The sequence below is a fragment of the Perissodus microlepis genome, chromosome 13 (assembly GCF_051167445.1).
Source record: "Perissodus microlepis isolate ML-2025 ecotype Zambia chromosome 13, ASM5116744v1, whole genome shotgun sequence".
Taxonomy (NCBI): Eukaryota; Metazoa; Chordata; class Actinopteri; order Cichliformes; family Cichlidae; genus Perissodus; species Perissodus microlepis.
The window spans coordinates 32,839,110-32,861,781 of NC_140473.1; the positions used below are offsets into that span (position 1 = coordinate 32,839,110).

The following is a 22,672-nucleotide window of genomic DNA, read 5'->3' on the forward strand; positions in this document are numbered from 1 at the left end:
GCCGGGATGGACCTGGCAACCTCCTGATGGCGCCGCAGTTCTGAATGTGGATGCAGAGATGGACTGCTTCTCAGTGATTGATCAATAAATGCATTGAGCAGCAGATTTTCCCCCACTGTGACGCGTGTGGAGTTTGTAGCTGAATGTTGGGAGGAGGAGCAGCCTTTCCTCATGTATTTAAGGAGGAATTCCAGATGTCAGAGCTGCTGTTCTTTTATGTCGATCGAGTGGAATAAAGATTCCAACGTCCAGGTATGTTACACCTGGTCTGTAGCGTCTGTGGACGCTCCTGTTACCTGCTTGCAAAAATAACCAGGTTTATCAAGCTGTTCCCGAACGCCTCGTCAGCGACTGTTTCCTCTGAGGCTGGACGGTAGCCCCACACACACCTTTGTATCAGGCTCTGCTGGCACCTGCTGGTAGCCGCAGGAACTGAGTCCTGCTGCGCCTCCCTCTGTGCGATAACTCGGCAAAGGATTGTGGGTAATGCAGTTTGAATCACCTGTAACAAGCTTCCAGTGAACAAGGAATCAGCCGGAGAACGGACTGTCCGGAGTATTTTAATGAACTTTTACATTAAGTATGAACCAAATCAGAGTCTTTGAATTTAAAACAGTTTCAGGAAAAAAATAGAAGAGAATCACCTGAAACCATCAGAACCATAATGACCATTTCAGCAAGAAATGACCTCAGAGACACGTGAAGCATGTCCCTTCACATTAAAAGCAGAAGAACATTCACGATCTCAATTGGAAAAGAAATTGCTTTGATTTTAACAAACATGGACCAATCACAGGGCTTCACTTTATTTAGGAAGGCGATGCACATCTGGAACAGCTGCTTTCAGTTTTTCAGGCTACTGAAGAACTGTTCCAGAACCTTCTCCACCTCGTCCTCGCTGTAATCTCGCACCACAAAGTTCTCGACGTCAGTGGCTCCTCGGATCATGGCCGACAGGACTGCACAGAAACAGGAAGTCAGCACGAAGCAGCCAACCAGGTTGAAGCGTGTCAATGAGGAAACAGGAAGTGCACTCACTTCGTCCTGACGATGGTCTAAACAGGCAGAAGATTTTTTTCTTCATATCAACGGCTCGACCGAGCTCGTAGCCAACACCCAGAGACGGCTGCGTCACCTCGGCAACGACCACTGAGGTCAGAAGTCACATGGGTCACTGGCTCAAATTCCGTGATCAACGATCAACAAAACGATTGGTTCTCACCATCAGATTGACGCAGCCAATCCAAGTCTCGGTTGTGAATGGCCTGGTCCCCGGACGCTGCATTGTTCTCTCCTGTCCAATCATAGTGCAGCAGTTCAGTGACATAACGCACACACAAACACACACACTCTTATTTTGAAGGTCAGAACCAGAAAACCAAACCGGAAATCGGATACAGTTAATGTGACTCCGCCCATTTTTGTGACGCAAATGCTTTTATTTCTGAAATATTTTGATTTTTTTTTTTTTTTTTTTTAACCTTGGAGGTCAGCAGGTGCTGGTGTGACCTCGCCCTCTCTGATGCTTCACGTTTGATAAAGCTCGTCACCCTGACTTTGGCTGTTACTTCCTGCACAGCTCTCTCTCCCTCTGTGTCCTCAGAGACCAGTTTACCATCAAAGCGCTGTTATTATCAGGCACCAGTCTGCTGCTGCGTTCAGTGTGTCGGCCTCTGACATCACAGCCTCATTTCTGCTCTTCAATACTGAACAAATGTTTGCTCAGCTGTGTCTGTAACTTTGCTGTGCTTCACTTCAGCAGCATCAGGTAATGTTCACATGCTGATTCATGGTTTGCTTCAGTTTAATATTTTTGAGGTTATCTGCTATAAAAAGCCAAAGCAGGAAAATGTTTTTATCCTCAGTTACTTTGCCACGAAGGCCTCTGCTGTAATGCTCACACCTCTGATGAAGTCTCACAGCTTTGTTTTCATACACAGACATAAAATATGGAGATGTGCTGATAAATGATCAGAATTATGATATTTCTGACTGTCTCAGTTGGAATCGAAAAGAATCAAAGAAATCGATTCCCAGCCTCTTCTTCCACCATTGGTCAGAGTTGCTAGCCCCGCCCCTTTCATGTGAACGCGCACCGTTCTGACTGTCGGTGTTCTGGGAATCCATCCTACCTGACAAACCATCCTACCCGTTGTTTCTACGCATGCGCACAACACGAACTTCAGTGGCGAACCGTCCTACCTTTGTAAATGTGACGTACAAGCATACTTTAACAGCTATAATTAAGTGGCAAATCGTCCTACCTTTGTTCATATGAGCATATGAGTTTTCTGTGTGTGTGACCTCTGACCTCTGTCGCTGAGCTCGGCGCTGCTCACGTGCTCGGTCAATACGGTCCCGTAGCTCTGTAGCGCGTGCACGATCCTCCGGTACACGTGCACGTCGTCCCTCCCGCCGCGGATGCTGCCGCAGAAATAAACCTTCATCCCGTTTCTACTCAGACTCTACTGACGGTTCCCGCGCTGTCGCTATACGTCACCGGAAACAGGCGACCGTGCTCGGAGCCTGCGCCCTGAGCTCAGACTGACAGGTAGCTGAACGTCACGGAGGTGAAAGGTCAACAGCCCTCCTCCTCCTCATCGGGATCACGTGCCTTCACGGGGTCTGACACCTGAGGGTCACCCCCACCTGTATCTATAACCACACACAGGTGTTTATTTCCACTGCTGTGATTGGCTGCTTAGACTCTGATTGGCTCAGACAGAGTTTAGGGTGAAATAAAATTTAAAAATCAAACTTATTCTTCTGTGGTTTAGTCCTGACAAACTTCCTGTCTGTTGTTTCAAAATAAAGGCATTTCAAAGCACAACATCAGCTGTCAAAGGTCTCTGACACACTAAAAGTGTTTCCACTAACAGGTATTTTACAGCTGGTTTCCGATTCTCCCTCCCTGTATTCCCGCCTGGATATTTTTCCAGTTTGGAGGCTTCAGATTTTTGCAGTTTGCAAACAAACAAAGTTCCTCCGATTCTGTCGCACTGTCAGAAACAGCTGTTGCCGTCCTGCACAGTCATTCATAAACACAGATATTATTTGATGGATGTGGCTCCTGGCGTTGTTTACAGGTGCTGTCAGCCTGCCAGTAGATCACCTGTCGGGAGTTTTCTGGCACAGCTGTGGGGGAACATCTGCTTCCCTGCAGAGCTTTACTCCACAGAGAGGTGACCTCTGATCCCCTGCTGTTGTATTTGGAATTATTGACTGTGTCACTATTGTGAAACAGCACTGGAGATCTTCATGTATTTATTAAAGACAATAATTCATTGATACGACCCGAAAGAAGCGCCTCAACACATTTGAATCTACATCTTCAGGTTCGGGTTCATAACCAGAAGATTTGTGGTTTATCTTGGAAAGGTGCTTGTGTTGGATCAGTAGCACTCGTGTTCGGGGTTGTTGACGGCAGTGACTCACACTGAACATTTCTCTTCCATAAATATAAATGTAGGAAAAAGAAAACTGTGAAAATAACAAAATGCAATTTTGTTTATGATACAACTTCTTTTTGGAGTGAGAAAAGAATTGTTACTGTTCATGTTTCATATTTTTGTGCTGTTGCTGTAAATATTTATGTGTCTGTTCTGAGTTTTAGTTATTAAATCGAGTAAACAAAACATCATGAATATCTTCACTTTAACACACATCATGTGACCTCTTTTTGTTTTTTTTATCTGAAGTAGACTCAGGTGAGTTTTCTGCTGACTTCCTGTTCACCTGTGACAACACACAGCTGTGAATGCATCAGAACATTACTCTGAAATACAGGCTTTCATTTTGGAAAAACTGAAGTACAAGAAGTCTGAACTTGATGAAACCTTTATTATCCCATATGTACACGATCAATAAATCAAAAAGTGAAGGTCGGAGAAGAAACAAAACAGCGCCCCCCCCCACACACACACACACACACACACGCGCGCGCAGGTCTTTAAATTGAGGCGTTTAAGTTTCACAGACATAACAGAAGCCCACTCCCCTCAGTAGGCGCTCAGCAGCATCCCCGGGTTCCTCGCCGTGGCGTTGAGCATCACCTCAGGCACGTCTCTGGCCACCCGCTGCATGGGCGCCATGTTGTGTCCTTCCAGGGAGTCGAGCAGCCCTGAAACAAACACGGAGGAGAAAACACGAGTCAGACACACCTGTGCAGAAGTAAGCATAAAAACCAGCGAGACAGAGGACGCCATGCCGACCGAACCGCCCTGGACCGGCAGCAGGAGAACCACAAAGACCTGTCTCTGTGCTTCTGGTTCTGACCTTCTACGATGGTGTGGTAGTTGAAGTGCAGGTAGAGCAAAAAGAGCATGTGCAGGAGCCCCAGCGTCCCGCAGAGGAGGAGCCGTGGCGTCTGACCCACGGTCCGAGAGAGCAGCGCCGCCACCTGTGCGTGCACACACACACACACACACACACACACACACACACACACACACACACAAACAGGTGAGCTCACACAGGGAGAGTGTCCTGGCACAGGGGCTGATGGGAAGCGACAAGCTCACCATGCGCAGTGTGGACAGGCCGCCGAGCAGCAGCCACAGCCCGTAGAACAGGAAGTGGAAGTGGATGTTGTAGGTGACGAGGAGGACGATGCAGGGACCAAACAGGCCGTAACCCTGGCAACGGGAGACAGGAGGTGAGGTCACATGACATCTTGTAGGAGGAGGAGGGCTGCATTCAGGTGCGGCTCAGAAACCTGAATCACATCTGAGAACAGCAAAAACACACCACCCTGTTCTGTGTGTGTGTGTGTGTGTGTGTGTGTGTGTGTCTGCAGTTCCAGGACTTACCAGCAGGGACAGCATCTGCAGCATGGTGATCTGAGCGTTGACCAGGTATGCCAGGAAGTAGATAAAGGCAGAGACGCCGAGCCAGTAACCGAAACACGTCCCGATAGCAGTGCCCATCAGTGTGCCCTCTCTCTGCAAATACACACACACACAGAACACTTTAACAGACAAAGAAACATGAACAGGGTGTGTGTGCATGTGTGTGTTCTTACGATGACAGTTCCTGAGGTCTTCATGCCGTGCAGCAGGATCGCCACCAGAGTGAACACCAGCATCAGCGGCCCGTACAGCTCGCCTGCGATCTTCTGCACAGGAAGCACACGCGTCAGAGGAACCTAAACCTGGATCTGAACATCGAACTGCAGTGAGACGCGTTTGAACCCTTTATCGGCATCTCCACCACTAAGCTCCCTCACGAACATCAGCTCCAGCCTCCGATCCAGCAGGAGGCGCTAAGCCTGCTCACTGACTGCCATTAACACTGCGACAAAGAGACTCATGCATACCTGGGGGAAGTTGATCATGCGGACAGGTATCAGCGACTCGATCAACCTGCGGGGGAGTCAGCCATTAGCTGTTAGCACTAGTCTCAACAGAAAGCAGGAAACAGCTGACAGGAAGGAGGAAGTCTTACCTGTTGCGCACCTGTACCGGCTCTACGTCAAAGTATGGCCGCAGGATGTCGATGTTAGCGTACAGGTTGAAGGCTTTGGAGGCCTGACGCTTGCCCGCCTGCCACACCTGAACGCATCACACAGGTAAAACATTTCAGAGAAGAAGAAACGAGTTAGCGCTTTTCCACTAACACCTGCTCGGCTCAGCTTTTAGCCGCAGTACCTGGTACCAGGTAAAGTACCTTTAGTACCTGCTTGGCCAGGGTTCCAAGTGATCTGAGGTGATCCAAACATGTAACATCAACAGACTGCATCCCACCGATTGGCCGGTCAGTGGCTTCACCCGATGAGTCATGAGAGCGACTCCTTTAGGAAAATCAAAACCGCCTTTTTTGAAACCCGACAACAAGGAATGTGGCCACACAAACCAACACCGCGGCGTCTGACGCCGGTCTGACTGAACGCCACAGACCGAGCAGCGGGTGCACCATCGCCTCGACATCCTCCACTGTTGTGTCGTGTTTGTGTCACATTAAAACGACGTCACAGGACTGTCGTCACCGTTGACGTCAAACGACTGAAGCCGAGCAGGTACTAGTGAAAAAAGCGGTAAGAGTGACGTCACTAAGTAACAACAGAGGCGTCCAGGGGCTGTTAGGGTTGATTTTTTTTTTCCACTAAATAAAGCTGTTGTAATTATATTTATATACACACTGCAAATGTGCTCGTATGGGTTGGCACTCCTTTGAAGGTTGAAAGCTTCGTTCGGCGTGACTGTCCGGACTGATAAACTGTAGGAATGACGTAGACTGCAGAGGTTTGTTCGCAACACGCTTACACACAGATAATAGTTAGAATAAGTCTCTGGGTTCGAGCGTCCGAACAAGATATTCTGAACCTGAACTTAGAGTCAGTAGAAGAACAATGGATAATAACATTAGATTATCAAGGCTAGGCAGGTAGGTGTTTTCCTTTTCTGTCTCTGACAGAGAAGCGAGCAGATACCGGACGATGGACGGGGAGGATTCGCAGGGAGACAGCACGACTGCCGCGTCTGTGTGGGAGCCAGATAGCCATGATAACCTTTGTTTTTGTCTCACGATAGAAAGTTGTGCTGCCCGTTTGAGGGTTATCCTTTTGGTGAACCAGATGCTTGATTTCACACACAGATCCACAGCGCTGTGTTATTTATTGTACTATTCTTAGTTAGCGTATTGTCTGTCTTGTCTTAATGTTGGTTTATAATGGAGCACTGTAACAAAAAATAATTTCCCCCAGGGATTAATAAAGTATTCTGATTCTGATTCTGATTAAACTTGCAATTTCAACTGCCAACACAAATTAAATCTTTTTAGCTGACAGACCTTTCTCCTGAATTTCCTTCTGAAAACTTTGATCACGGCAGAGCCGGTCTTTGTGTGGCACAGAGGAGCTTCAGCTGGCCTCTGTGACAGCAGCTAACAGCTACAGAAGAAGAAAATGTTTGCAAGTGTTTGAGACCAGATAACCCCGCCTCACCTCGTCGGCCACCTGACGGCCCAGCTGACCCTTTAACCCCTTCATGCCCAGGAACTCTCCGTCGTCGGCCACGTCGTCCTCGGTGGCGGCAGCCTCTGCCGCGACCTCCTCCTCCTCCTTCATCCTCTGGTGCATCTCGCCCATGTCCTCAAAGCTCGAGCCCGACGTGTCGTCCATGTTCTCCATGTCGATGACCGCTGAGCCGCCGCCCTGAATGCAGGAAACACGAGAGTGAGGGAAGGAGGTAGGAGAGGAAACATGGGAGATGTGGAAGGAGGTAGGAGAGGAAATCTGGGACACGTGGAAGGAGACAGGAGAGGAAACACGGAGACGTAAAAGGAGACAGGAGAAGAAACATGGGAGACTTGGAAGAAAAGGAAACATAGGAGATGTGGAAGGAGACAGACAGGGAAACATAGGAGACAGGAGAGGAAACATGGGAGACATAAAAGGAGACAGGAGAGGAGTCTTACTGAGGTAGGGATCGATCCGTTAAACCGACCAACAGTTTGTTAATCAGTTTATCAGAGGAGCTTCCAGCTGATTACAGATGTTCAGTCGGCTGATCTCAGGTCAGCCTGCCGCTGGTTAGCCTGGTGTTAGCCTGTTAGCTCTCGGGTCTCCTGTTACCATGTTAGCATGGTTTGATTCCTCACAGTGCTTTAACCTCGCGAGCTCACCTGTACGCTGTTTCGGGCTAACCTGCAGCGTCACTCAGGTGCTGTTACTTTTATAGGCCGGCTGGGATGCTCGTTAGCCTGTTAGCATGTAGCTCACCTGGATGAGGTTATCGTCGAAGCTTCCCCATGGTTCCGTGTTCCTGCTCCCGGAGCCCGAAGACATTTTCCCCACAGCAGCAGCGGCTCTCCGTGGGGTGGAGTCTGTGTCCGTGGTTCGGTCGGTGGATCCGCGGATGGAGCTTTTTCTTTTCCTGCTTCTAAAATCTGATGTTTTGGTCCGTAGAACGCCCCGCCCACCGGCTGACGCCACATCCCCAGTCGACGTGGAGGTCGAAGATATCGCGATATTTCCGTGAGAGTTTTTTGTGGTGAGGGTTGCGTTTCGCTGCCGCTTGAATGTTTTATGTAGTTTTGAACATGAAACAGTAGAAACTGCTGAAGAGGACTCTTCAACAGGACGAACAACCGCGTCTATCCAAAAAATTTAGTTAATGTTTAAAGTTGAGGTTACCAAAAAATGTGTTGAAACTCATAACCCATCAAAACGGTTATATGAACATTAACATTTGGGTTAAAGACTTCTGCCTACAATTAAATTCAGCATTTAAAACCTGGACTGAAAACAGTCAGACTGTCTCAAAAGTACTTTTATTGCCACATGATACAAAGAATATAGACAGCAGACTAAAATGTATCAAACAAAGTCAAATACAAGTAAAAAAAATAAATAAAAGTACATAATTCATTATACTACATCCCTTACTTCAAACCAGTCTTTGGTTACAGCTCCAAAATTTCATAACTGACTCTGTTTTAGAACAAACTCATGTAAACACTCATTGAACAAGATGACATCATCATTATTTCGTCATTACCTCTCAGATCATTGCACGCACACTTATGAGCGACATTTTACCCTTCCATCATTGCTAACTGAGCCCTCATTCATTTGATCATATCTGATTCATGTCCTGAGATTCCACTCGTGACAAATCGATGTTTTACAGACGCTCACCACTCCCGTTCTTCTCTGACATGCAGATGATGTTTGTCGAGAACAAAGGGTTCCAGTTTGAAGCAAAACTGTAAAATCAGCAACATGTAGCAATCAGAAAAGATGAAGATACACATTTTAAATCTCAGTCAGGGAGAGATTGAATTCTTTCTCGTGTGACACTAAATCTGCTCTGAGTGGTCTGATGTTATTTTCTGATGGTTCACTGTACAGTCACACATCACTTCTGAGAGCTGATTAATGCCAAGTTGTCTTTAATCCTGGTCCAGTGAGCTCCAACAGCACGCTTATTTATGTGTCTTTTTAAAGATTTGGAAACATATCTTGATGCTCAATTATCCAGGTAAGTAATTCCCAAAAAGTTGATTCTGTTCATCTCAGTTGATACTCCTGACACATACGGGATCACTACAGGTTTTCTTTATGTGATGTCCTCTGCTTCCCTGGCTGCTGTGTCTGTGGGGATGGTGTTCGCTCCTGTTCATGTCCTGATCACACTCAGTTTATGCTCCAGTGGATGATGAGAGTCAAACCTTAAATACTGATCTGTACGCGTAGGTTTCCGGTACACATTAGTGTCCGGTTTACTGGGTGGGATCAAAAACACTTACTGGGTTTGAGGCTCTGTGTTGGTTTGGGTCTCCTGAGCGAGCAGAGACTTGTCAGACGTTTTTTTTAACTTAAACCTGCAACTGCTTCATGACTTTGAGCATGTTTGTCTTCTCTGTCTCAAAATGAACCCAACAGGTCTAAAGTCAAATATAGAAGGTCAAAAATGTTGAATGTTAATTGTAGAACAGGATAATAGTTTTAATATGTGTAACCAGTGTGATTCTGCGTTGTGTCTGATACAAAAGGTAAAAGAAAGAAAGACCTCCGAGTAAATAATTTGCCCACTCCAGCTCCTCTCCCACAGGGGAATTGTAGAAAAGGGTGGCATTTATTTTTACATTAAACATAAAGTATGCATTTACACGTAACATATTTGACATAAGATAAAACAAAAACAACAACATGAAATCCGACATACCTGATAAAAGAGGTAAAAGAAAGAAAGACCTCCAAGTAAATAATTTGCCCACTCCAGCTCCTACGACCAAATACAAACAGTGGGGAAGAGGGTTAGCTCAACCCACCACAGCTCCCAAGCTAGCAAGGAGTATATATTCATGCTAGCATTTATGGCGTCTAAAACACATTTATGATACACACATACTACACACTTCTAACATCTAACAAAAACAGGCTTAATAATGACAATAATTGAACTAAAATTGCAATCAGAAACATCCAGGTGGCTAAATATGAATTATATGTGTGTTTTACAGTGTTGGGAAAGAAATTACACCAACCTCTCCCACAGGGGAATTGTAGAAAAGGGGAGAGGCAAAAGGGGTACATTGTATTTATAGGATTGCACCAAAGAAGAAGAAGAAAAGAATGAGGAGGGGCTCTAACTGATAATGAACATAACTACAGGCTTGGAGGTCCTAAAAGTCAGGTATAAAAGGAGCAGTTTGGGGGTTTAGAACACATTTTGTGTAATTATAACAATATGTGATTTATGACCCTGTTACATATGCTCAAATGTTATATCAGTGGTGTACAGGCAGCAGAAAGAATCAAGTCTGTGACTGAGTAGCTAAGTGCAGGGATAAGTCTGCTGAACGCTGCCTAAAACACAACAGAACACCAAGAAGTGTTGGCCCAAGGATCGGCCCTGGTAACAGGTACTTATTTAGACATTGGCCTTGAAATGTGAAAGAGCAATCAAAGACTATGCGATCTTTATTGTTGTGACTTATCACGTGATGAGAAATGTACCAGGCGTCTTTGCCGTCGTCAATCCCCTCAGAGCTGAGTTTAGCCACATAACTAGCTTGCTCTAACTTTAAGATCTGATCTCTGTATGAATGGCTTTGTCAGGAGCTGTGGCTAATCGAGATTCAGTATTGCAAAGTCGTGACATGACTGCAGATGGAGGGACATACAAAAGACCTGCGCTTCAAGGCATTTTCTCAAAGTGGACCTTTTCCGATGTTAGTTCATTACCTTTGGACTATAATGTCAGAGGGCTACAGTTACCGGCTGTGTCCTAGTCTCACCAGCAGGGGGCAGCCTCACGCTGTCTCGCGCTGCACGATAGTTTGCTATTTCTCGCGACACTTCTCCGCCCTCTGTGGTTCTTGTTCCTTGACGCGGTGGGGACATTGGATTCATTTTCCGTACCGTTGCTCTGGCTGTCGTGTTGCCGAACCGAGCGGATCATTAATGATATCGAAAGGGAGAGTCCACGGTAAAGGTTCCAGGTGAGTGCGGCGACACGCGGAGCGGCTCCCCGAGGAGCTGTTAGCCGTTAGCTCCTCGGTGATCCTTTAAAACAGCGGTCTCCAACCTTTTTTGCGCCACGGACCGGTTTATGCCCGACAATATTTTCACGGACCGGCCTTTAAGGTGTCGCGGATAAATACAACAATATAAAACTAGTACCGGTACCGAAAAAAAGAAGATTTATTCGTAACACACGTGAAAAGACCCAGGAAAACAGAGTTAACGATAAAAACGATAACAAAATAACGCTAAAACCGATAAAAACCCCGAAAACCATACATTTCACACCTGAGCCTCAACTCTCGCGGCCCGGTACCAAACGACTCACGGACCGGTACCGGTCCGAGGCCCGGGGGTTGGGGACCGCTGCTTTAAAACACGCAGTTAGCGTCTCAGCCCGAGAGAAGCTGGTTGATTGTGTGACTCTGAGTAAACTGTGTTGTTGGCGCGGTTCGGTATAATTTCTGTCGAAGGTTAAAGGCGCCACAGACGCTAGCCGCGTTAGCCAGAACACTGTAACCTCGTTCCGAAATGTTAAAAATAAACTCGGAGGGGTCAGAGGTCATCCTTTTTAATTTAATGTGTTAAAATGATTCTGCTACACTTGACAGCTTTTGGGTTTGTAGCAGTTTTAACGCGCTGTATTTGTTGCTGTGAGCCTTTAAACCAGACTAGCTTTAAAAAACATGCATTTTTATCTCCTGCTGCTCCGTTCGCTTGTTTTACTTTGTATGAAATTCGTTTTTACATATTATGTATTTCTGGGATCCACTCTGTAATTCGGCTTAACCCAAACACGCTGATGCTTATGAGTTGTTACAAAACGTCGTCCTAAAGTCACCCTGGAAGTACTTAATTTAAACCAAAGAAGGTGCAACAGAGGGAAGAGTTTGTGCGGCTGTTGTGTCAGCTGTGCAGATTATTGCGCGGCACACAATATTCTGCGGACTTTGGCTGCGGTGGTTAATATGTCACGGATATCGACGGATATACGTCGCTTTATCTCGGCCTTTGGAATGTGTTCAGCGGATCCGCCTAGGTGCCCCCGGCCGGCCCCTCCCTGCTCTGGACCCGGAGCGGGGGCCCCTCGCCAGCCCCGCCCTCGGCTAGTGGTTACCCAGTGGTAAGACTGGGTTCTCTCTAAACCACGCCTCTCGTAGAACTGTTCCTCCATTGGCTTAGCCTCCAAGCCCCCGCTCTGTAGCTTAACGCGTACGTGCCGGCCGGCAGGCAGTAATGGAGGGCTGTGGCTCCTCCTCCCGTGAGCTGTAGAAGAAAACACCAGAAACGCCGGCTCTGAGCGAGACTGCCTGCGGCTGAAACGGAGCTATACTCCTGCAGTTTTACCGACACTGAGTCAGCATCAGGTAAAACCCCGCGGTTTACCGACTGTATTCCACTCTGTATGAGGCGGTGGTTATAAAACAGGAACCGAAAGAGACGGACTTGTGCTGCATTCGTAATTGACGGAGAAATTGTGTATTTTCTTATGAGTTGGTTCCTCGAGCCGCCCTTTAACTGCGTGTCAGTTTCGTTTATGTGACAGGTGACGAAGAAAAGCTTCCCATGTTGACATTTTAGTTGTTTTTCATATTCCTAAAGGAGGTGCTGAAAGCAGCAGGAGGCCCTGTTGGTGCTGGTAGAGTGCACGGAGAGCTGGTGTTGTATTTACAGCCTGCAGGAGCGCTGACACCACAAAATCAATCCCTATAATGCAGTCATTTTCATTTCACTGGTGACAGACTGTCAGTGTTCTGACTGCATTAACTGATCAATCAAGTCAGTACCTGCAGGTTCAGGCATGCAGTTGATTTACAGTAGAAGAAATGAGAGCAGGTTTGTGTGTGTGTGTGAGAGAAACTTCCTCAGGGGCTTTATTTTTTCTGCAGACAAAGAAATAAATTCCAGCACTGCTCTAAAAATAGAGCTCGCTTCCTCAACCATCAGTCGTTATTGATGGTAAATATCAGGAACTAGTCGGTCTCGTTCATAGTTCTTTAGTTCACCTGTCAGGTCATAAATAAAGTCTGGATGTAACAGGTTTTATATCATAATGTCAGTCAGCTAAGCCCACAGGTGTTACACATTATTACACACACAGGTTTTGATCCGGCGTGTTTCCTTCAGCTTTTAATAAGTTGTGTCAGTAAATGAGTTTCCATATGAAGTTCAGACGTGTTGTGAAGGAAAAGTTAACGCTGATGAGAAATGATCAGTACCAGCTGTTAGCCTGTGTTCTGCTGATCAGCTGATTATCACACAGGAAGTGGGTGAGAGTTGAGCTGGGGTCAAAGGTCACACAGTGAGGGTTATCAGCTGCCGACAAGCGTCTGTTTACAGCTGATACTAAGACACTGCCGCACCCTGAGACCCCACCCCCTCTAACAGCTGATTAACAGTTCACTGTGGAGGGTTTCTGCACATGCTCAGGAATGCATGTACTTTGTACTAATAATGGCAAACAGAGTATTCCTGTAAAGTAGTTCATAGGGCTATTTAAAGTACTTTAGCACCTTTTTTGCGCCATGGACCGGTTTATATCTGACAATATTTTCACGGACCAGCCTTTAAGGTGTCGTGGATAAATACAACAAAATAAAGCCAGTACCGGTACCAAAAAAAGAAGATCATAACACACGGGAAAAGACCCAGGGACACCGAGTTAACGATAAAAATGATAAGAAAATATCAATAAAAACCAAACGACTCACGGACCAGCCCGGGGGTTGGAGACCACCGCTTTAGTGTCTTTCATTACTTCCGTGTGTGTGTGTGCGCGCGCGCTAGTGATGGGTTAATCTAATTGGTTTGTGGCGAGCCGCGACCCTCTGACCAATCACGGAACACAATGCTGCAGCGTCCACAAACAGCTGATTGAACAGGAGGAGCTTCTATGGAAAGCTTTACTGTTGTTGTGTGAGTGACTCAGAGGAGCCGCAGAGCTCGCTGTGTGACCGCGGCGGCTATTATTACCCCCTGAGGTCACGGGCGAGGAAGATGATGGTGTAGAAATAAAGCGAGGTCCTAAAGCGTGTAATCCTGAGTAGGGCTGGGCCATATCATACCATTCACGGTAATACCGGTATAATGTTGGGCAACGATAAGAAAATGAAATATGGCGATAGAATATGGTTAAAACGCACATGGCGGAAAAAGCATGGCGGCGACAGAGAATGAGAAGAGCGAAAGCGGATCGTTGAATGAAACGGATGAACCAGAACTGGTTTGTAAAAATGCTGCAGCTTCAGTGGTGGAACTGGTTTAGCTTTCGTCCGTCAGATACACAACAAAGCACTATTTTTGGTAGAGCATGCTAGCGGGCCGTCGTTATTACCGTGTTGTTTGGAAAATACGGCACACTTAAAATCAATGCTTTGATTTTTCTGAAAGTCGACAGAGCCCCTTATAATCCCGTGAGCCTTATGTATGAACTCTGGTTGTGTTTACTGACTTGAAACGATTTTATGTACACGGCGCTCGAAAATCTGTTAAATGTTTCAGTACGACTTTGCTAAGCTACCAACTGTTAAATGTTTATATAACTTGAATGCACATAAAAAACAGCTGCTTGTTTAAGTGAAAATACATTGATGTTTGTTTTAGCACTAAAAAAGTTGTGGAGTCGTGAAGTATTTTGTCTCGTGTCAATTATATCGTCAGTTATATCGTTATCGCAAATTTTCAAATGTATATCGTGATAAATATTTTTGGTCATATCGCCCTGCTCTAATCCTGAGCACACTTTAAAGTCAGTCGTCAATTTCAGTGAAATCACCGTGCTGTCTCCACTTCCTGTTTTCTGTCCAGGATGTCGCTGGAGGTGCTGGCGGCGAGTGGCCTGAAGCAGTGCCAGCAGGCCCAGGATCAGCTGGAGGACGCCATCGGCGCCGTGATGAAGGCGGAGCAGCAGCTGAGGGAGAATGCCAGAGAGGTGAGTGCCTCCTCTCTCTGAAGAGGAAGTGCTTTAAGGTGTGATAACCTCAGTGTCACATGACCAGTGCAGTCAAGCCAAGGTATTTATTTTAAAGCAAGAACAGGAAGATGCCCTTTCAGAAGATCAGATGGTAACGGCACAAATGTGTTCGACATGCCACGACACAGGAAATGCGTTGGCAGACTGAACCAAACGATTCATTTCAGTCGATCAATAAAGTTTGTGCCCAGCAAGTCTGTGTTGGATGAGAACAATTGATCAGTGATCAATAACTGAACTGCTGATAAGCTCACGTGAGTTTGTAAAATGTTTTCCTGCTGAGCTGCAGATGGGAGGGAGTGCAGGTCAGCTGATTCACAGGAAGCTCCTTGCTGAAACCTGGATCAGCTCACACGTTTACTACCTGCTGTCCTGATCAGTGCGTTAGTTACCTGCCACCAAATGGAGCTGCTTGAAACTTTATTGACACCCAGATCATTTTACGGTGAAACACTTGTCCTGCTAAACTGCTGCGACCACTCAGCTGGCTCTGTGCCACGCCCCCTGTTTTTCATATCAAACCGTGAATCACTTGAGCTTTAAACACCTGAGGATTTACCTGTTGAGACCAACCAATCGCAGTTAGTCATCACTCCTCCATCATCATCTTCATCACTGCTGACTCGGCAAGGCTGAAACCACCTGAAATCCTGCCTTTGTCTGCAGCTGAGCCACAGGTGAGGGAGAGGAAGAGGAGGGTCAGGGCGAGGCGGGTTATAAAGCCTGCAGAGGAGGTGAGAGGAGCTCAGAGGAGGTGAGAGCAGTGAAGTGCGACGTGCTGGACTTCATACTTTATCTCCAGGTAAAACTTCAGGCTCCGGCTCAGGTGTGCGTCCATGCGCGTTGGTTAGGGACTCACAGCTTCATTATCGGGGTTGGATTGATCTCAGCTCCGTGATGTTTTGTTTTTTTCTGTGAGATAAACTTTATTTAAACTGAGCAGAAACAACAGGACAGGCTGTTTTACTTTAACCTGTCAGCTGATCCACCTCCACAGGAAGGGGGAGCTCGCGTGTCCGTGTGAAAAAACTTTATTAACAAAAAGCTTTGTTTACGCTCTGTGATCACATGACTGTCCGCAGCGCTGCGAGGCTTCACGTTAGGACTGGGCGATATATCGAGTTTTTAAATATATCGATATATTTTTATACGAGATATGACATGTGACAATATCGTTTATATCGATATAGTCTATGTTACGTTATGACTATACTTGTGGAGCCGCAAGTTTGCCTCTCTTTCGTCCACTTTTGTCTCTACTCGGCCTCGCCTCTCCTTCGCTGAACACAACTCCCCCTCCCCCTTCGCTTCACCTGCAGGCAACGACAGGACGGACACGGCAGCTATCGAAGAGGAGCTGGTCGGTAAAAAGAAAACATTTGGAGACTATTTTAGTGCTGTCAGCGTGACGTTAACGCCATAACTGCATTAACGGAGCAAATCTCTGTTAACAAGTTACCGCGGATCGCCCCGTGCGTGGAGGCTGGACGGCGTTAACAAGCTAACCGGGCTAACGCGTTGACGCCTAAAATCCTTTAATTTTCTCAAAAATCGACAGTGTGCCTTATGTATGAATTCTGGTTGTGCTTACTGACCGCAAACCGATTTTCTGTGCTGCACGGCGCTCAGCAATCTGTCAAAAATGTTTTAGTACTACTTTGCTAAGCTGCGGAGCCGCACTGCTTGATGGATTGTTGGAGCATTACGGCTGCTGAGGAGCCCCGCGGAGTGATACGTACTCTGCTTCAGCGTAATGTTACCGTACTGTGTGTGTATAAGGACCAAAGACGGCACCTGTTAAGAGACGTGGTTACGAAGCGGATTTCAAACTCCAGGCTGACGGTCACGCAGTAGCTGTGAAACCTTTGTTATTATGCTCAGCGTCTGTTAGTTTACATTTTGACTGCACATTTGTGAGCTTTTTGTTATGCACAAAAACAACATTGTTTTATTTCATTTATGGAGAATTATTATTTAATAAATGCTGATCATTTATTTCTGAGTAATTTTTCATCTACACCTGCTCTGCATGTTAATAAAAGTGCCTGTGTGACATCTGGGACACAGCTGTGACTAAGAACTCTTTTTGTTCTTACTTTGACTTTAAAAATATCGAGATATATATCGTATATCACCATCCAACTAAAGAATATCGAGATAGTCTTACTTCACGGCATCGTCGGTGTTTTAGATCGATCTGTCTGTTGGGGAGAAGGGGCGGAGCCTCACTGCTTCTCTGAAGGCTGAGCTCACGGTCACTGTGGGCATGGAGGACTCTGATTAGCCTGCAGCAGTTTAAACCTCAGCCTCAGGTGTCTTTGTTCACCTGTTTTTACTGTACAGCTATAAATCTGGACACACACACGCTGACCTATCACCTCAGAAATGACTCGCTCTGAGTCACTGTGTTTAACCTATCGTCAGTGGAGACTTCTGGTGAAATTTGCACTTAGAGGAGCAAACGTATCAGAGCCTGCAAGGTGAAGCTCACACCAAGGACAACATTTAGTGAATTTGCAGTGAAGCACGGCCGAGATCCCAGATTTAAGACCATAGAGACCATATCCTCCCTCCCCACCTGCAGGCATCATATGGTTTAAAATACGTGTAAGATGCAGAAATGAGCGCCTGTTGGTTGTTTTTTTTGTTTTGTTTTGTTTTTCTCTGGAAGAATCTGTTTGGTTACTGAACATTTCACGTTTAGGTGTTGCTTAACACGTCTCACCTGTGCGTCCCCTCAGGTGCGCTCGGAGTTGCAGAGCTGCGTGAGCCGCCAGCAGGAGGCGCTGCGCTGCAGGGAGGTGTGGCTGCTGGGTCAGATTGAGCTGCTTGAACAAGTGAAGACGGAAACTCTGCAACAGCAGCTGCACCAGCTGCACCGGGTAACTGGGGGCGGGGCCTGTTTACCTGTGTTGACTGTTTGTTTACCTGTCTGCTTACCTGTGCTGTGTCTGTGCTGCAGCTCCGAGGTCAGTTTGACGTGATCGCCTACCAGCTGCAGAACTCCAGCAGCAACGACCTGAACAACCAGCTGACCAGCTGCATGGAGAAGTACGGGCGCACACGCACAAACACATGCACACACACAGCTTTGTGGGCGCGTTCACACCTGAGCGGTCTGTTCTCCTTGCTGGTGCTCTCACCTGTTGGCGTAGCTGTCCCAGTCTGCACACCCTCAGTTAAGGCATGCAGTCAGGATTTCACTGTCTAATGTGATTACATCTGTGCTAAAGGCTGATGTAATCAGATTACTGACATACTGAGCTGGTTTTACCTGTAGACTCTCACCTGTAGGCATGTGTGTCAGGTGCGGTGCAGTCATGTGATCTTATTGTCTTCTCCTGTGTGTGCAGGTTGTCCTCTCTGAGTCTCACTCCAGAGGAAACACCTGAGTTGAGTTTCCATGCCGACTCTCGCTCTCTGAAGCAGGCCATCACCTCATTTGGCAGCATCAACGCCCAGGTAACACACACACAGGACACACACACACAGGACACACACACAGGACACACACACACAGGACACACACACAGGACACACACACACAGGACACACACACAGGACACACACACACACAGGACGGACACACACACACACACACACACACACAGGACACACACACACACACACACACACACACACACACACACACACAGGACACACACACACACACAGGACACACACACACACACAGGACACACACACACACACAGGACACACACACACACACACACACACGACGGACACACAGGACACACACACACACACACACACATAGGGATGGGTATTGTTTAGGTTTTATCCGATACCGGTGCCAAACCGGTACTTTTGAAACGGTGCCGGTGCTTAAACAATGGAAAAAACACAAACTTTGTCCAAAAACCTCTCATGTTTAGCTGTTTTCCATTTTTTCTTTGGTCATTTTAGCCTTTTTGGCCAGGGTGAAGGGAGCATCTGCCATCAAACAAGAAGACAGCCGCATGTAGCTATGATGATGTTTGCTAGTTCACCTTACATGCATTAATGTAATAACGTGGTTAGCCTACTCAACGTAAATTACACACGAACAACATTAAGCTACTCACGCAGAGAAGAACGGCTGCTGCTGCATCATCATCCTCATCATTTCTGCTACACTGGCAGGGCTAGGGGCCAGGACTCTCCTCTTTGGGTTTTTGGGGGATGTCGCTAACTCCGGGTCAGTAACAGGCACCACACCCGCAGTAGATGTGCTCGGTGTGAGGTCTCGCAGCAAGCTATCAAATACGGTGCATTTCTCGGCTTTTAAAAAAAAACACTATGCGTCGCCAGGTGTTTCATCAGATTCGAGGTGTTGCCTCCTTTGACAGTATCACAGTATCAGCTTAAAGCACTTGTTGCAGGCTGCTGAGTTTACATCTTTTGCTGTGAAGTACAGCCAGACTTTGACCGCTTCGCCTTGGGCATTTTTAATCTGTAGCTCTGCTCTAAAAGAACACACACCTGGACCCGCCTACTATCCTCGGAAAGGTAAAATGATTGGCTAGAATCTAAAGTGTATCACAGCTCAGGAAAAAAAAACACCGAAATGAAGCACCGAAATGTGCGCTGCTTTTCGGTCTGGTTACTACCGTATCCAGGTACCGGTATCCGGATGGATACCGGTACCCATCCCTACACACACACACACAGGTAACACACTGTGTTAGTGGATCTTTCAGGTGTGTTCTCTCTCCTTCCTGTTTACAGCTTGTGGAGGGTATGTCCTCTCAGAGCTCCACCCACCTGAGACCTCAGGTGCAGAGTTGTCCAATCACAGCGAAGAAGCAGGTAAGTTGCGTCCTGGTGGTGATGGCGATAGTGATGAAAGCAAGGTGATGCTGATTGCGTCTCCCTCTCAGCAGATGGCTGAGCCCTCCTCTCTGAGCGATTGGCTGCTAGAATCTCAACCCGCCAACAGCTTCGCTCCCATTGGCTATCAGTCTTGCACAGACCCGCAGGATTGGCTGCTGTCACAGAAGGAGAGTAAGGTGAGCGCTAAGGTGTGTTACCTGAGAACAGGCTCTGACCTCAGGCCGTGCCTCTCACCTGCTTTACTTCCTGTTTCTGTAGCAGACTTCCTGTCCCGTGATGGCTTCCATGAACTTCATGAAAGCCTGGGGTCAGCTCAGGGACTTGGAGGCGTGGCTTATTCAAGACCACTCCCCCAACCGGGAGAGAAGCGTCAGCAGCTGTAGCTCCTCCTTCTCCATCGAGAAGATTGACGAAACGGAGCTGTCCGCCGCAGCTGAGGAGGAGGAGCTGAACGACTGGCTTCTTACCCCGCCTACTGCTGCCATGGAGACCATGTCGGACGCCGAACGTTGGCAGCGTGTCTTTAAGCCGTTTGAGGAAAGCTGGTCAACCGATGATTGGCTGTCGCCAGTGAGCCGTTCAATCGGCGACTGCTCGTCGTGCTGTCAGACCATCAGCGCAGTGGAGATTGAAAACCTCGGCAAGCTCAAGTGCCTGAAGACCACGCCTACCTCAGGCACCACCTCGCCCACTTCTCCCGCCCCCGTGTCGATGCCAGCGTCTCTGGAGGTGTGGTTGCAGAAGACGCCGCCGACGCTGCAGACCTGCCGCGCCAACGAGCTCTGCTCCGCCTACTCGGCCTGCGTCTGCGAGGAGAACTGCGGCAAGGATGCGCTGAGCCGCTGGCTGCTGCAGCAGGAGGACCGCGACAAGAATGGCGTCCCCAAGAACACCCCGCCCACTGCCAAGAACGCCACGGCCACACCCTTCCACCGAGAGCAGGAACAGAAGGTAAGAGCCGATCAGAGTCAGCTCTGCTGTGACACTTCAGTAAGAATTAGGTGATTGATTAATTGATCAACTGATTGACAGGTTCAGGCCATCCTGGAGGCGTGGCTCCACCCCAGCACCGGCGCCACTCCCTCCAGCTCTCCTCTGCAGGCTTTCACCTCCTCGCTCTCCGGCTGGGTGGCAGCTGAGGAGGAGAAGGCGAGCCGGGAGGAGAACGGTTCCTCCTCGTCTCTCTTCCAGAGCCCCCTGGAGACGGACCTGTGGCTATTTCCACGGAAGAGCCCAGCGCCCGATTCCGCAGTGCCGCCCCAGGAGGAGGAGGAAGAGGACAAGTGGCTGCTGAGGAAGAGGAGTCAAGCTCAGGTGAGCACAGCTGGAGCTGAACACACACGTGGTTTGGTTGCTGCTCGCTTCCGGCTTCCTGACTGCTTCTTGTTTCCTGTTTAGGAACGCCTCTCTGTGGCGCTGCCCACCATGTGTGACCTGTTCTCTTGCATGAAGGTGGGCGGAGACAAAGAGAAGTGGCTGCACAGATCTCCCGTACAGGTGAGTCACCTGCACCGTGTGACGTGGTGTGTATGTGGGTCTGTCTGGGTCTGCCTGTCTCACCTGTGTCTCCTGCAGATGTGATGATGACGACGACGACGATGCTTCTTCTTCTCTTCTGGAGTCACTTTATCGCTGATCAGCGCACACGATCTCATCTGTCTAACCGTCGTCGCTGATGCCTTTTTCTCCTTTCTGTGACATCATCATGCAGTGCCGCCACCCACCATTGATCGCCAGTCAGCAACAGCCTAAAGCCCCTTTCAGATGTAGCTTGCCCTTTGATTAACGTGGCAGGAAGCAGGATGTAGGACTCTGAAAGGGGCCTCAGCAGTTTCATCAGGTGAAAGTTCATATGGCTACAGAGGGTGTGGTGAGACGTTTCAGCTTCTAATCAATAACCGATCAGTCACCAATCAATAATCAGCATTTAGAGCTGCGAGTGTTTCACTTATTGTGGAAGAGATGAGGGGGCGGGACTATATGGAAGAGTGCGTGGGGTGTATTTTAAACATAAATTAGACTTTATTTTATAATACGACTGATGTCACTTCCTTTAACCACATTTTTGTTTTTCTAAAACCTGCTGACATCAGAGACTCACTTCCTGTCTGGCCTGCAGGCTTCCATCCTGTAACATGGTTTGTTGGCATAAGAGGGACTCGGTTTCCCAGAGTGCTTTGTTGGAAGAAGCTGTGCAGGCTGGTCACGTGACTCTGGTCAGCGATTGGTGCTTTCCATTGCAGCTCTCATGTGAGGCAGTGGGGGGGCGGGCTTTATCACATATAGATGTGATGTCATCACTTTTTTCCTGCTGTGATTCTCTACAGTAATAAAGTTTTCTGACATCATCACTGTGTCTGTGACATCACTGTAAGGTACCCGTAGTTTCCAGGTGTATCTGTGTTCAAACTGGCTGTGACACTGAGCCCAGCGCAGCGGTTTGATTTTGTGTTCGATGTTTATTTAAACAGGACGGAGTAGGGCTGTGCGATATGACCAAAATCTCATATCCCGATACAAGACATCTATCGTCCCGATAACGATATAAATCACAAAAATGTAACATTTTCTGTAAATTCTGTGAATCTCGGGCAGCTCGACTTGCGGGAAGTGGAGTCGAGTGTTTTAACCGATGCATGAAACGATACATTTTTAGACATAAGTTGTAACGGCGCCGTTTTCTTTGTGAGTATTTATTCCACGGCGTGCTGCGGGGAAAAGCCTGTTCTAACGTTTGAGTCTAAGGTTTATTTTTTAGCACCTGGCGGCTCTTTTTTAATTCTCATCCATAAATAATCTGCTCTTTCACGTGATTCAGTTTATTTTGAAAAGTCTCAACAGGATCTTGAGCTTTATTGTGAAAGGTTTATGTGGAACATAAACAAGCGGACACACGATGC

At 47.5% G+C, this 22,672-nt stretch overlaps 3 protein-coding genes across 7 annotated transcripts; 1 reads left to right on the forward strand and 2 right to left on the reverse strand.

The window, feature by feature from the left end:
* Window positions 1-544: 544 nt before the first annotated feature.
* Window positions 545-2,566, reverse strand: dnph1 (2'-deoxynucleoside 5'-phosphate N-hydrolase 1). The gene is made up of 4 exons (XM_084947982.1): window positions 2,312-2,566; window positions 1,223-1,294; window positions 1,039-1,149; window positions 545-959 (listed from the first exon to the last, which is right to left on the reverse strand). Exons 1-4 carry the CDS (start codon window positions 2,445-2,447, stop codon window positions 844-846), a joined length of 435 nt encoding a protein of 144 aa, XP_084804108.1. The 5' UTR covers window positions 2,448-2,566; the 3' UTR covers window positions 545-843.
* Window positions 2,567-3,821: 1,255 nt separating this feature from the next.
* Window positions 3,822-7,942, reverse strand: yipf3 (Yip1 domain family, member 3). Its single transcript, XM_084947981.1, has 9 exons — window positions 7,718-7,942; window positions 6,941-7,150; window positions 5,443-5,549; window positions 5,315-5,360; window positions 5,021-5,113; window positions 4,809-4,940; window positions 4,521-4,634; window positions 4,276-4,399; window positions 3,822-4,120 (listed from the first exon to the last, which is right to left on the reverse strand). The coding sequence occupies exons 1-9, from the start codon at window positions 7,781-7,783 to the stop codon at window positions 3,999-4,001; spliced, it is 1,014 nt and encodes a 337-aa protein (XP_084804107.1). The 5' UTR covers window positions 7,784-7,942; the 3' UTR covers window positions 3,822-3,998.
* Window positions 7,943-10,782: 2,840 nt separating this feature from the next.
* Window positions 10,783-22,120, forward strand: ncoa4 (nuclear receptor coactivator 4). 5 transcript variants are annotated; one of them, XM_084948021.1, is made up of 11 exons: window positions 10,783-10,944; window positions 14,774-14,897; window positions 17,681-17,821; window positions 17,902-17,990; window positions 18,293-18,401; window positions 19,668-19,748; window positions 19,823-19,948; window positions 20,034-20,723; window positions 20,805-21,086; window positions 21,171-21,269; window positions 21,348-22,120. In XM_084948021.1, the coding sequence occupies exons 1-11, from the start codon at window positions 10,907-10,909 to the stop codon at window positions 21,351-21,353; spliced, it is 1,785 nt and encodes a 594-aa protein (XP_084804147.1). In that variant the 5' UTR covers window positions 10,783-10,906; the 3' UTR covers window positions 21,354-22,120. The 5 variants fall into 5 exon arrangements, with proteins under 5 accessions (XP_084804147.1, XP_084804144.1, XP_084804145.1 ...); XM_084948018.1 differs by having other exon boundaries at window positions 10,784-10,944; window positions 19,820-19,948; window positions 20,031-20,723; XM_084948019.1 differs by having other exon boundaries at window positions 10,784-10,944; window positions 19,820-19,948.
* Window positions 22,121-22,672: the final 552 nt, after the last annotated feature.